The 13,795-nt window shown below is 37.6% G+C and overlaps 1 protein-coding gene across 1 annotated transcript in view; it reads right to left on the minus strand.

Annotated features, from left to right (window-relative positions):
• ctnna2 (catenin (cadherin-associated protein), alpha 2) overlaps positions 1–13,795 on the minus strand; it is a 291,501-nt gene that overhangs the window by 254,329 nt on the left and 23,377 nt on the right. The window contains exon 2 of the mRNA XM_070856349.1: positions 12,726–12,832. Within this exon, the coding sequence (XP_070712450.1) occupies positions 12,726–12,827 (102 nt within the window). The 5' untranslated portion in view covers positions 12,828–12,832. The remainder of the gene's footprint in view (positions 1–12,725; positions 12,833–13,795) is intronic.

Genomic DNA, 13,795 nt, shown 5'->3' on the forward strand with positions numbered 1-13,795 from the left:
TAAAAGAATGCATAAGTATTAACAAGGAGTATAACATATATGTAATATAATATGTAATATAACTCATTTCAGCTCATTTTTAAACAGCTAAAAATTATATATGTGGATACACGGGATTATTCCATCCTCTTTCTCGTTTTATGTGCATAATCTGTGTTTTATGAGCAACTGAAAACAGACAGACACAAGAAGGCTTCTTTGTGTTTAAATTTAATCTCTGAAGGAAGACGTGTGCAGGCTTTTGCTTCACATTTAACAGAAGAAGCAAAAGAAATGATTTACTTTTGTCACTGATGTTAAAAGCAAAACGTTAAGCAAATTAAGTATGAGCTGTAATCTTGCCTTGACATCCTTTCACTCTGAAGAGGACATCATAGATGGTTGTTCAAACTGCAAGTTTTTTTTAAAATCTAAAACAGCTACTGTAATCATGCAGCATCATATGTATGGATTCCAGATTTTATTTGACTCAAAAATTGTGTTCTACTAAAAAGTCTTGTGCCATGATACAGTAGCAACATGCTTTTCTTCAATCACCCAAGGCTGGTCTCAAAAAATATGCTGAGATATATTTCTACGCTGACTAAACATAAGGATACACCCACATTCATTTTTTAAATTAGTATTGGAATAATTTTAACAGTATAAATTATGGATTTTTCTGATTCCTTTAATATTCATAATCATCATTAAGATTTCATCAAATACATAGACAGAGCAAAACTAATGCAGTGAATGCAAAACAACGAACCAACACCAAAGATCAGGTCACTTTCTGAAACTTATTTTCAGTATATTTACTTGTACAATAATAATAAAACTACTTCAAAATGTTTAAAATATAAACTGGATTTATAGAGTACTGTTGTTCAAATAATAGAAGACATTTTGAAATGTCACCCTGGGAAAAGCACAGGTATGTCATTTAATTTAGCTGCTTCAGTTTCATGGTCACTGTCACACTGTCACTGCTTACTGGGATACTTGAATAGAACAGAACCATATTTAATGTTATTTGTAACACCCATGTTTTCTGTGGGGTTAAATGGTCTGCTGTGAGTCTTACAGCTTGTGTTAAAATTCAGTTTTGATCAACTGAAAAGAAAAATCATTGCATCCACATCATTACTTGAATTTATTCTTACTTAGTTTATATGACATTAATTAGTAATTAATAATCAAAGGGGCTTTTTGTTGATTTAACATCAGAGAAAATGAACAGTGCAGTCCAATAACATTTACAAAGTGATAACACTATGATCAGTGTTTATTTGAGATACAGATTCAGAGTCTTTGGTCATGAATAATACCAACAAAAATAATAAAAAGTCAGGATTGTTTTTGACTCAAAAAGCATAATGGCTAGTTGAGTTTATTCTGTGAGGGTTGTGTTTCTATGGCAATCTGTTCCGATGTGGTGCATTTTCTTTGGTAGAAAAGTAGAGAGAGAGAGAGAGAGAGAGAGAGCGGCAAACAGCATCTGTGCATGGCTGCTGTTCAGAACCCTGGGGCAAGCCATATGCTGACATAGCAAGGTGTCAGAAGATACAGCCCGAAGACAGATGAAAGTGTGTTTCACAAGATCCAGTACTGACCCTAAGGCACTGGCAGAGGTAATGAGAAGACAGAAGCTAACAGGGGGCACTGTGCATAATGACACCGCTGTCATCCTTATCATACCACTGTGTAAAAATAAAGTATTGCCATCATCACCTTTCTCCCGTCGTCAGTTTAAATACATTTTGTGGCTGTGTGTGTGTGTGTGTGTGTGTTAGTTGATAGTTCTCTGTGTACATAAAGGAAAGCAAGAGAGGTGATAAATCCCTAATATTACATGCAATAAAGAGACCAAGTAACAGTTTAGGAAAGAGCACAAGTATGCACGAGTAAATTCCTGCATTGCACTCCTTCAGTGATCACGTGTTGAATGGAGTACACATGACTCTACTGATTTATAGCAACTTGCAAATCAGAGTAGTTTAACCTCTAGAGAGATGAGGTCACAGCCAAATTACCTAAGAAATGAATGCAGTGGCCAGCTGCAATCGTCGTGAGGTTAAAATGACCAAGACTGATAGGCTTAGTTTGTTTTTCCTTTTCCAAGAGAAAACACAGACATAGAGAAGAGAAGGTTCTGCATGCTTACGATCTAATGTGATACAGCTGAGTTATGGGACCTTCAAGATTTGGCAAAATCATGCAGATACGCATGGCAATCCATGAGAAAATACAGTCATGGCAAACACATATGAGCTGAATTATGTTACAATATCTAAGAAATTTGCTGGATCAACATCTAGCAAATTTCAAAACTATAACTCCACCATCACTTTATATATCATAAGTATATGTATTGTTGCATAGGTAATATCCATACACCATTTTTCCATTCCACTAGAATACACATCCATTAAAAGAATTAACTATTCTTTAATTCACAACCTCAAACACATTTATGTCGAGTGCCTTCCAGCCAATGTCTAGAAAAAATAAGAACAAATGGCAAAAAGAAACAGGTCTCATGCCCATGAGGTGCTTTATACAAAACATGAAAATGAGAAGATGACATGATAATTCACCTTAAGCAAAAATCTGTGTTTCATGTAAATTGGCCACAAAGATAAACATTCTCGGGGGAGCAGGTGTGAGAGTGAAGGAAACTATAATTAGTTGTTTGCTGTTATGACTCCAAATAGTCTCCAAAGATGATTACAGGCATACATTACAGGACTCATGCCAAATCAAATTAAAATGCTCACCATTAAAAATAGAAAAAAAGTTGCAAGTGAAATGTCCCTTGAAAATATTAAGTTTAGAATAAATAAATATTGTTGACAAAATCTATATCTTAAACTCCTTCTCTTGTATTTTGATCCAGAAGCTGCTTTACAATGATGGAGAGGGTTACTAATGGGTAATGTTATAGGAATATCACATTCAAATGTGTAGAACAATTTGAATAGCCTGTGTAATAGTAATAGTAACAGTAATAGTAAACTGAAACATTTACAAACCTTCTCTGCCTCTGACTATTAATTGCACATTGGTTGGCTACAAACTAATCCTTTGCTATAAAAACAATGATGGCATGCATTTCATGGCTATCTGAAACTTAAAAAAAATGTAACAACCAACTTGATCATCAGAAAATAATGCATAATGCATAACGTTAGCCTGTTACTAACCTAAATCACACATGCATAACAAACTCCAGTCCACTGTAAATAATTAACGCAAATTGCATGCAAATAGATAACAACAAACCAAAACAATGGTCCCTCCATCACAGACGCAGATAACCTATGAAACAGAGAGCTTTCAAGTGTGATACCAATGTATGTTGACGCACTAAACAATGGTGTAATGACCGTTCCTTCTTTTATAGTTTCCTTGGTGTGAATCACCAGAACAACCTGAGAGCAAAGCCAATGTCACAAGAATGGCGTTATTGGACATTAGTGAGGCAGGAGAAACAGCTGAAGCAACAATCAAATAGACCAGATGTGTCACATGCATAACACAGTGACATCAAAGATGCATTGGAGCATTAGATATAATTTTGTTCATGGTGCCTGTATGTTAAAGTATGTCTTCGATTCAAGTTTGCCACCAGTAAAAAGATTTATCAAGAACCAACCCCTTTAACTCTAGTTAAGTATCACACCAAATCTGAACTGCAATCTTATTGTGGAAAACAACATTTTGGAAAATTAAACCATACATAGTCCTTGACAAGATGTCACTGTTTTTCCAGCTGCCCGATTCATTCCCTTTTTTTCCCTCTGAACTTTAATTAAGGATTGCTTCTCGTAACATGGCAAGTGTCCGATGAGTAACATGCCAGGAAGCGAGGGTTCCAGGCTGCCTTTGAACATCAGTGCCTCTCACAGGGTTCAAAGCCTCTTAGAAATACTGTCATCCAAATTCAAACAAGGGACAGAAACAAGTAAAAAAGAGTGGAGGACTTCACATCTCCAAATCCAGCAAGCCTTCTCCTTTCTTTTTCAATACTTAACTTTTTAAAAAGTAGCAAAAGGTGTGATAGACCTGTTTTTTCATTACATCAAAGACCTGGATGACTCTTTATAATCTCTGATTATGCTATGTATACAAGAAATTGTTGCTATTATACAAGACATTTTTGCTATTAGTAAGATGCTACTGTCAGCAACAAGCCATCTGTCTTCTCATTCCTGAAATTATGACTATTCTCCAAAATGAGTTCATCTTCACTTGCAGTACCCCAAATTACCCAACTTTGAGAGTAACTGCTCTGTGGTTTCAATAAAAAACTCTGAGGAGAAATATAGCACCCCTTCTTGCCTCCAAAAAGTGTCTGTTTGAGGTCCAGGCTTCCTCCTTTTCCGCTAGCTTAATGGATTACGACAGTGATGCAGCGTGAAGCCTTAATCTCCTTGCCGCCGTCGTCTCCCCTCCCTTTACGTTAAGCCCCTTGACTAGATTGTGTTTGTGTATGTGTGTCAGGTGCATACCAATACTTGAAGCTGAACCTTCGGCTTGGAAGATACACGAAAACAAAGGGGGTTAAACCATATACTGCTGACAGCCAACTCTGGCCTTCGGGTGCACTGCTAGCCCATAATCAGGCTGTGAAGTCAATTATGCCAATATGACAAGGATAAGCAGCTTTTAACTAAATAAACACTAAAACCAAAAGAAATAAGGATATATCCTCAACAATATGTTTTTGCCCCAAACACAGCCAATAATTCATGTGATTATTGACAAGCAGCAACACAGACAGCGCCTTGCTTATGCTATGCTGTCTGTCAATTTACTATATTCGATAACCCTTTCTCTTCTATTCTGAGTTCTTGTCAGTCTTCAAAGCAGGACTTGTTCCTAAAGGTCCTCATTATCGAGCCGGTGTTGACTTTTCTGCAAGAGAACCAGACCTACAGTGGCTGCCCAATTATCAGTGTGTACAGTAACAGCTCCTAATCGTCAGCTTCTTCCATTTGAAGAAGTTTAAACTGGGCTGGAACAGAATCAGCTGTGCGCGTAGTACAAGACCACCTTGCAGCTCTGTTAAGATAGACAGCTAATACATAAGAGATGACGTCTGAGATCAAACATTCATTAAGAGAAGAAAGTTCCACTGATGGGGTTGGCATGAGTACTCACCATGAATGAGTCCATGTTAGAGTATCAAAAGTAACCAAGGGAATCAGAGGCCCCTAGAGATAAAGACACCATAACTAGGACATGGTTTGATAGCTCTCTCTAGTCTGGCAAAACGGATAGACCGTGCAGCAGAGAGTCTCTTCCCTGCATCACATGGAGGCAGAATGTCATGTCAGCAACCAAACATCCGAATGGTGGAAATCCCATCCAAGAGGCGGCATTAGGGCGGAGAGATCAGGGGGTAAATCCACTTTGTTTTGCATAAGTGGTACTCATGTCATGTTTTAACCCTGTAAGAGTTTACAGTTTTCCTTGTGGGTTCACCAGGTATGTCAGGCTGACTGATAGGGCACATCGTAATGCAATTTATAAAATACCGAAAGCAAAATGTGCAAATTCTACCAAATAGGTAGCTTTGAAGACAGAGTCTTCATCTCGTTAGCTAAATCCACAGAGCACTTTTTATTTAGCATCAATTTTTGTCCCCCACATCAATCGAATTGGCATGCACATCACAATAACAAGAACTCAACTAAAATACTTTTAACTAAGCAAAAGAAAAGCTCAGCTACTGCAAAACAATTAAACAGCCTCAAAGCACAAGGACCTTTGACAGTAATTAGTCATTTTACAACAAATTCAGACTGCAGATTCATCTTGAATGAGAGACATTCGCAATTTTAAAGCAGAAATCAACAGTAATTTATAGAGTTGCGAGTGTTTAATGGCAGAAAATGACAGTATTTGGAAGACTGGCTCTGAGAACAGGCAAGCAAAAATAGGTTCTTGTATTGTATCTTTGGCTTTCCTAAATTAAATTGAGAGCCAAATAGTAGCTACATCTACGTGAGATAAACACAGAAATATATTCCCGGCATTTCAATGCAGAGGAAGATTTAAAATGAAACACATGGAACATAATGGATTGGTAGAAATATATATATGTCCATAAGAATTGTATTACAGTTACAAACAAATTAACGACTTGATTGACCTTTGTATTGAATATTGAAGCTCACATTAAGCCATAAAGCCATGAACCTCATTAGTTGCTCCTGCTGTGAAACGGTTACAGGAAACACACTACATGATGTGATTGTGGGATCAGCACACCAGAAGTGCAAATCCAAATGTACTGTCTCAGCAGGACAAGCACCAAGACACATGGGCCAGCAAGGCTTGTTATTTATTTACAGCAGTACAGCATAACACGCTGACAGGAAGTCAAGATTAACCTGTAGAGCGGCCACAGAAAAACCCACATAAAGCCACAATAATTCTCTTTTTAAATAGAATTCAAAATATCTCTTTTGTCATGTGAAACATATGCAGTAATGTGCTGTTTTCAACAGAATCTTTTCATGAGGACAACTAGAATGATGCAATTTATTAATCAATGGATTTATTTGGTAGCTTCTCAATTCTACTAAGAGTCTACTCAAATGATCCAACTTTTTCAGTTAGTCTGTTTGGGTACATGAATCTGGAAGTATGCCATTTTAAAAAAATAATTTGACAATATCTAACAATGTCTTTAATGTTATCTTAATCAAACACCGTTAAACAATTACTGACTTCATTTAAGATTTCTGTACTCTGTACTTAAGCATATAATGAAGAGGTTTTAGACAAATTTATGCATGAACAACCAGATGTTTTTACACTTCCCCAGCTAGATAGAAATTAGCCCATCAGAAATTATTATAGTAGAATCTTTCCTACAACCCAATGTAACACATTCCCTGAGTTATATCTTATATCTCATTAGGTTATATGTGTGTGTCCGCTGCTAATCGTGCATACTATTGGACCCATCAGCCAATATTTTTTTATAGTTCATATTTATGCCTGTAAGCTCAAAGACCTCTCGTGGTTACGGCAATTCACAATTTTTCAAAGACCTATTTTGTTGACTGCTCTGTTTTGTATTACCACTGACTCCATACTGCAAGGACTCAAAATTAAATGCTTTATATTTTTACGGGTTATATGAAAGTTTTTCCAATTTTTATAGCCATTTATTACACAGGTTTTTTAAATACTCGATTCTGGTTACGACATTTCTACTGCGTGTTATTTCTGTATAGCAGACCATGTATATGCCATGTATAACACACTGTTGCTATGGACACAGTGCTGATAACAGAAGCAATAAAATCATTTTTAAATCAATAAAATCCTTTTCACTATTTTATGTCAAATCAATTGTTGAATTCTGTAGTACAAATTATTATTACACATTATTACAGTACAACCCCCCCATAATGATTCAAGACCCGTCCTGCATCATCATATCGAGGTTCATTGTGTAATAATGACTTATTGTCTCGCTCCACATTACCCCTTACATACAGTCTACTATTCAGGCCAGCTGTTTTCTGTTCTTGGCTCCCACATTTCCATGCCTTATACAATAAGTCTTTTTTTTTTTTTTTTTGCCTCCAACCTCCTCTCAAAGCTTCTTCCCTATAATTCTTTCAAAAAATATTGCTATTGCCTTCGGTGTAAAAATGTTTACTATATCAGAGTCATGCTCCCTTCATACGCAGTGATAAAGTAAGCCCCTCAGTATTATTAGCTATGGACATGCCCAGAACTCTAGCAGGGGTGAGAGAAGTTTGGCCATGATAAATGAGCCTGCTATCTCAAGCAATGTCAGGGTGAGCCTGCTTGTCTATCCTCCTGAGGGAACCTTTTATTCCATCCAAAAACACTGCATCATCCAAACTGACAGAAAAAACAGTCACAGTGTCTTGTTCATATCTGAATTTGCTTCACGCGTCAGTTACAGAAAAGATTAACTACCGTGGTTGGTTATTGTATTTATTACCGTAGGTGTGTACTGAATGCATTTCGCTGCATTATCATCTTGGTTGCAGTATTTTACCGTTATTGTGTAGTAAATGTATTATCCATCAATTCAGAATGCAGTCTAGTTCTTCAAAAGATACTTGCAAGACAAGTATCATAACTTACTGTAAAACTCCTCTAGTTCACAACACTGAAAGGATCAGATGATGATTATCTCTTGGCCTTTCTGGCAAAAGACATGCATCTGAATTCTTTATCTTTTGGTAAATCAATAAGCATTGTGCAGGGAATGCACACACTCAGAGTGAAGCTGTCTGAATGAATCCATGGACAACTGCTACAAAAACAGAAAAAGAATAATTTCAATAAAAAGGAAATTAAGATGTCTCGGGATGGCACATCATTTTTTGAAAAAAATAAAAGTCAGGTAGTCAGACGCATACTTTGCTGTAAGGGCTGTCTGACATTGCTATAGAAATTGATTAATAATCATCACTACAGTGTGTGTTAAGAGAGGAAGCTCATCAGCCTTTCGTCCAGCTAACATTAAGCAATTAACTACCTGTCACTTTGATGACCACTCATGAGAACAAACACAGGGTGTGGCTGACAGACTACACGCAATGTAGACTGTCTACCTTCAAATATCAGCTCAAGTCCGCCTATATATTTCATTTGGGTTCGTTCTGATATTTGATGCCAATGCTATTCAAACTAGGGTGACGATGCCAATTGAAAAAAGCATGTCTGGGTTTTCTTCCAAGCAAACAGTAATAGTGGGTCATTGGAAGTTTTTATGTAATCCAATTAAAGCAAATAAGCCCAAAACCCATAAAGTTATATGGGCAGGGATAAGGAGACGGATGGAGATGTTTGATGGCCAGCAGTAACTCAAGCTTAGAAATCCTATAAAATTAATCAGGAGAGGAACACTTTCTCACCTTCTACTCTGATTCAGCCATCTCTTGATGTGCTCTAGTTTTGTTTCTCCCCAGTTGGTATTTTGTTGATTTGCCATGAACTTAAATTTGTCTTGTCTTTGTTTTGTTACACATCTGTTAAAACCAGTTAAAAAACATGCAGCACCTTATGCTGCAATGTACTGTACTGTTATGTTGGTTCATTTGACATATGAACATCATAACATTTAAGTGATTTTATCCCCAAAGACTACATTACTGTGGTGTAATGGATAGTATTTGTAAGTGTCCCAAAATGAGCCAAAAAGCAAATTAAATCACTCGCATGACCTAAACCTGAGTTAGCTTTGCAAATGTTATGATTTCAACATGATTTGAGAGTATTAAAAAGGGTTGTGACTGGAATTGGACTTAAACACAAATGATATTTGATTTCACTTGACCCAAAAGACCTGTTATCCTCTGCAACAAAATACTACCTATTGAAACAAGAGGAAAGGGCTACAGTTCTGTGGAACAATAGCTGGCAAAGACATTTTGTTACACGAGAACAAGATCAATTTCTGCTTATGAAGTCACTTCTTATTTCGAAAACAGCATAAACTTCATTTCATGCGTAACTGCACAACAGTTTTTTCAATTTTGTTTGTTGTTCTTTACTGAAGTGTTTCAAGGATATCCATGTATTACCATGAAATAAGTTTTAAAAAGTATGTTTGGTGCTCTGTTGGTGATCAAATTTCATTTGATGACGAATGCATTGTGACTTGCTTAGGACTGTATGGGTGTGAATGTAAAGACTTCAAAGTTTCTTGTGACTAGACAAAACAATGGCGTAATCCTACTTCTGAGTCAAATACAATGATTTTGAAACACATACATGTGAGGGTTTTCTGTGCAAGTCCAAATACATCCAGACACCCTAGTGATCCCTTGTTTTCAACAGTAAGTGCACATAAAAAATTCACAACAGGAGATAAAAGGACTGTGTATTGCTGCTATAAAAAGTAACCCTAGCAAAAAACGACAATTAATACTTAAACATTCTCTAGGGGACCAAAATGTAAGCAGGCTGGGTTGTGAGTCCCACAATGTGAGTAAATGTTGCCTTTTCATATCTAATATCCACCACTATCAGTGGTGGTCAGCCATTACAGGCGACAAAGCAGCTTTATTGAGGTATCCTAAAGAAATGGGAGAGTAGCCAAGCGTGTCTCTCTGGAAAAACAGGTACAGTCCCATCTGGAGTCTGTGTTCATTTTACAACTACAGTGAATAAGTCTGCTTGATTTCTCAGGTGGTGTTTCTGGTTTTTATTTCGCAAAGCCTGTAGTTATCAGTAGTAGAAAAACTGTAGTAGTGGGGACAGGTGAAGTTTGACAGCAACAGCACTCAGCATGTCATTACATGTGTTATGTTGTAACCCAGAATTGTTGGGACAGCTTGTCAGGAGTATGTCTGAATGTTTCTCAGGAAGCATTGGTTTAATGAGCTGAAAACAGCGACTGCTGGTTGAAAATTTGGCTAGTTGTCACAGGTATTACTAATAACATTGACGACAGCTCTGTTATATACAATAGTACCTGTAAAGGTCCTGATAAAGATAACGATAACAATAACTATAAATATATTATTCTAAAACTCAAGTAGGTGGTGGAGTCCACACCTTAACTATAAAGACAACAATCCCGTATCATTGGGATCACTTTCAAAGGAAAGTGGTGAAGGATAGCAATACTGGCAGCCAATCAAAATCCATTCAAATTAACACGTTAGACAAATTCACATTACACACTGCCATTAGTGGTATACAACGTATTAAACTCACATATAACGTAATGTTAGACTGCAAATTACACATTAAAAAAAGTCATTTTACTCTAGACATACTGCCAGGATACCATCAAACTGACGCTGAGTCATAGGAAAGTATAAATAAACTTGGTCTTCAAAAGATGACAACTCCTGTTACAAAGTGTTGGATTATCTGAATTCCTGTGGTCATTTCGTGAACCCATACCCTTCTGGTTTTGCTTTTCTTTCTCTGCACAATGCACACCTGTAACTGGTCATCAATATCCATTTTCCTAAGCAGCCCACACAGCTGGAACATGGAGCACTTGCTAAGAACGCTCGCATTCATCAGTGTGGATGCTCACATCGTTATTGTAACCATTAGTTATCTTTCTTAGTGGTGATGGTCGTTAAGCCATGACAGTGTGACAGCCAGCCAGCATGCACAATACCAGTACCCTGAAACTGAAGCAGCAATATGGAATTCATCCATTATTAGGCCTGTGTTTTTCAGAATGTGACATGTCAAAATGTGTTTCATGAAAAAGGCCAATGAAGCCAGGGTGGGTTTGAGTTGAAATAAGATATCGTTGCAGGGCTCTCTCACGAATGGGGAGCAAAATACCCCTGGCTTAACAAAGAATGAATGAATACAAGAGAATACAAGGGAAAATGCAAGGTGTACAGCAGGGTATTTTCCGTCTGCAGAATGTGACATGAAGAAACATCCTTCAGCAAAAAGCCAGCAGAGAGAGTGACTCCAACATCAGCTGAATAAAATGAAACGGAATCGGGGGAGAAATATGCATTCTTACGAAATGTAGGGATTTTAGGTAGGAGCAGCATAAGACTTGCAGCTCCACTAAAAGCAAGATGTATGGAAAGAGATCACAGAGAAGATGAATGCCGTCACAACACTGCAGTGATCATCCATTAGACTAAAAGAAAGGGGTTTGATTAAAAATGTTCAATAAAAAAGCACATTTCAGCCAACCAAAGAACATCAGACCACTGGGGGAGGTTGCTGGTACACCCTGTGATCGCATCAGTGCCATCACTGGGGATGTGCCAGTCTCTGGTATTACTGCAGATAGGGACAGTGACATCATGCCCAGCAGTCAAAATCTCTGCCAGCCCAGTTTCTTTAGGGAACAGAGTTTAATCTGTTTTCCATGACAGAACAACACAAATGTGTTCTTTTCCTACAGTAACTTTTTCAGTTAGATAATGGTTTCAGCACAGTATGAAAATAAAAATGAAATGTTGAAACCTAATTCATCAAAGTTAGTCATAATAATTCGTTACTGTTGCAATGTAACGAAGTTGATGGTACATTCAGTTGCTCATAAGACAGTATGAAAAGGACACTAATCAATCTAAAAATCCAACTTATGCTTTGGAAGAAATACATACTACTTTATGAGCCCCTCCAAGACTTGACTATAATCCGTGACTTGACAATTATTTCATACAGGCTGAGTCAGGTGAAAATTCTGTCACAGTGGAGTACCTGCAGGAGCTACAGGTGGATTTTATTTGCAACATAATTTGGCTTTTTTATTTTGAAGATTAAAATGACCCAGGTTTCTGTAAGCTCAGAGCCAGATTCGATCGAAACAACTACAGAATCTGAATCAGAACCTGCAAAATCTACACGATATACAATCCTAGTCACAGACTTACAATAAGCCAGGGTGACCAAAGTCTTGTTCAACCATCTGTTCAGCTTGGAAGCCAAACAAAGCCGGTGGCAATGAGCCGAAGTCCTTGGGAATGATCCAGTACAGTTTAACATCTTTGTAACAAGTGATCCAGCAAAGGTGCAACCACAAAGTAATCAATTTTGCTCTCATACTGAGCTATAACAAGTGTCTTATCTTTAAGTCCATCACCCATGACACCAGATTTTAGAAGACTTACAAGCTTTGCTGGCTGTAAACAAACCTTTAAGAGTATCATAAAATATAAACTTGGATTTAGTTTTTGTTTAGAGTTAGTACATATATGAAAAAGAGAGCAAGAATAACTTGAGAGAGACCGAGCTAACTGAACTACCTGTGTGACCAGGGGCTCCAGAAGCCTCTCCACAGTCAGAGTGCGGATTTCCAGACTCTTGGGGTCCCATTTCAACAAGATGGGGGAGGTGGCAGTCGTCATGGTCTCTGTTGAGAGCAAAGGCAGATCAATGGTTAGAGGAATGTTTTGGTTTGGAAAGCTTTTGGCTCATTTGAAAATCTAACAGGTGTGACAGTTCACTTTGCACATTACATTTTCCTAAGAGGGCAGCATGAGTGGAGGTTTGTCTGAAGTTTGTCTGCAGTGTTCAGCCGTGTAATAGCTCTTAAAAAAGCTGTTGCTGGAAAACAGGTGCGCAGGCATGAAGCTGAGAGTTCGATAAGACAGCACATAAACAAGTGGTTTCAATACTCAATTGGTATGTCACAACATATTTGCGAAATATTCGCAAAAAAAATACCTTGATGGTGTGGGACTGTCAAATCTACCACCATATTAAATATCACGTCTGACAAGCACAGAATAGAAATGCTACAGCACAAGGTTGACCTGGAAAGTTTTGTTAGTGCACCAGTTACTGTGTATGAGCTGGAGCATGCTAATTGGTCTAGCCCAGGTAGTTAGAGCAAAAATGGGCTACGATTAGTTACAAACCATGTGCTGACATTGATCAGCTGAAGTCAGGTATGTCTGTGGAGACGCTTTAAATATATAATTTACAACAGCATCACCTGACTGAAGCGGAATGAGACAAAAGTCCTTCTCCCCCCAACCTTCAGGTAGCGTCTCACTGCAGATTCAGACTGAGCCAGAGTAATAACTAAGGCTGTATACGTGTTTATCACTGCTGATTTTGCAAACAATACAGGATTTAAACTTATGATGAAAGTGCTGGAGTTCCTGTTGTTTTTATGAAAATAGTGAACTGTGTCGTGGTAATTTGCTGAGTGTTTTTTTTTTTTTTTTACAACCACACAACCTATCATTACTTTTTTTGGACCAATCCTCAGTCCTCACATCTCTGTAATTCTACAATATATAGTGAAGCCTATAAAAACTACTGGCTCCAAAATAAGGCTTTTGTGGATGTCTGCAACTGTCTCAGCTCT

Source organism: Pempheris klunzingeri, chromosome 3, assembly GCF_042242105.1.
Source record: "Pempheris klunzingeri isolate RE-2024b chromosome 3, fPemKlu1.hap1, whole genome shotgun sequence".
Lineage (NCBI taxonomy): Eukaryota > Metazoa > Chordata > Actinopteri > Acropomatiformes > Pempheridae > Pempheris > Pempheris klunzingeri.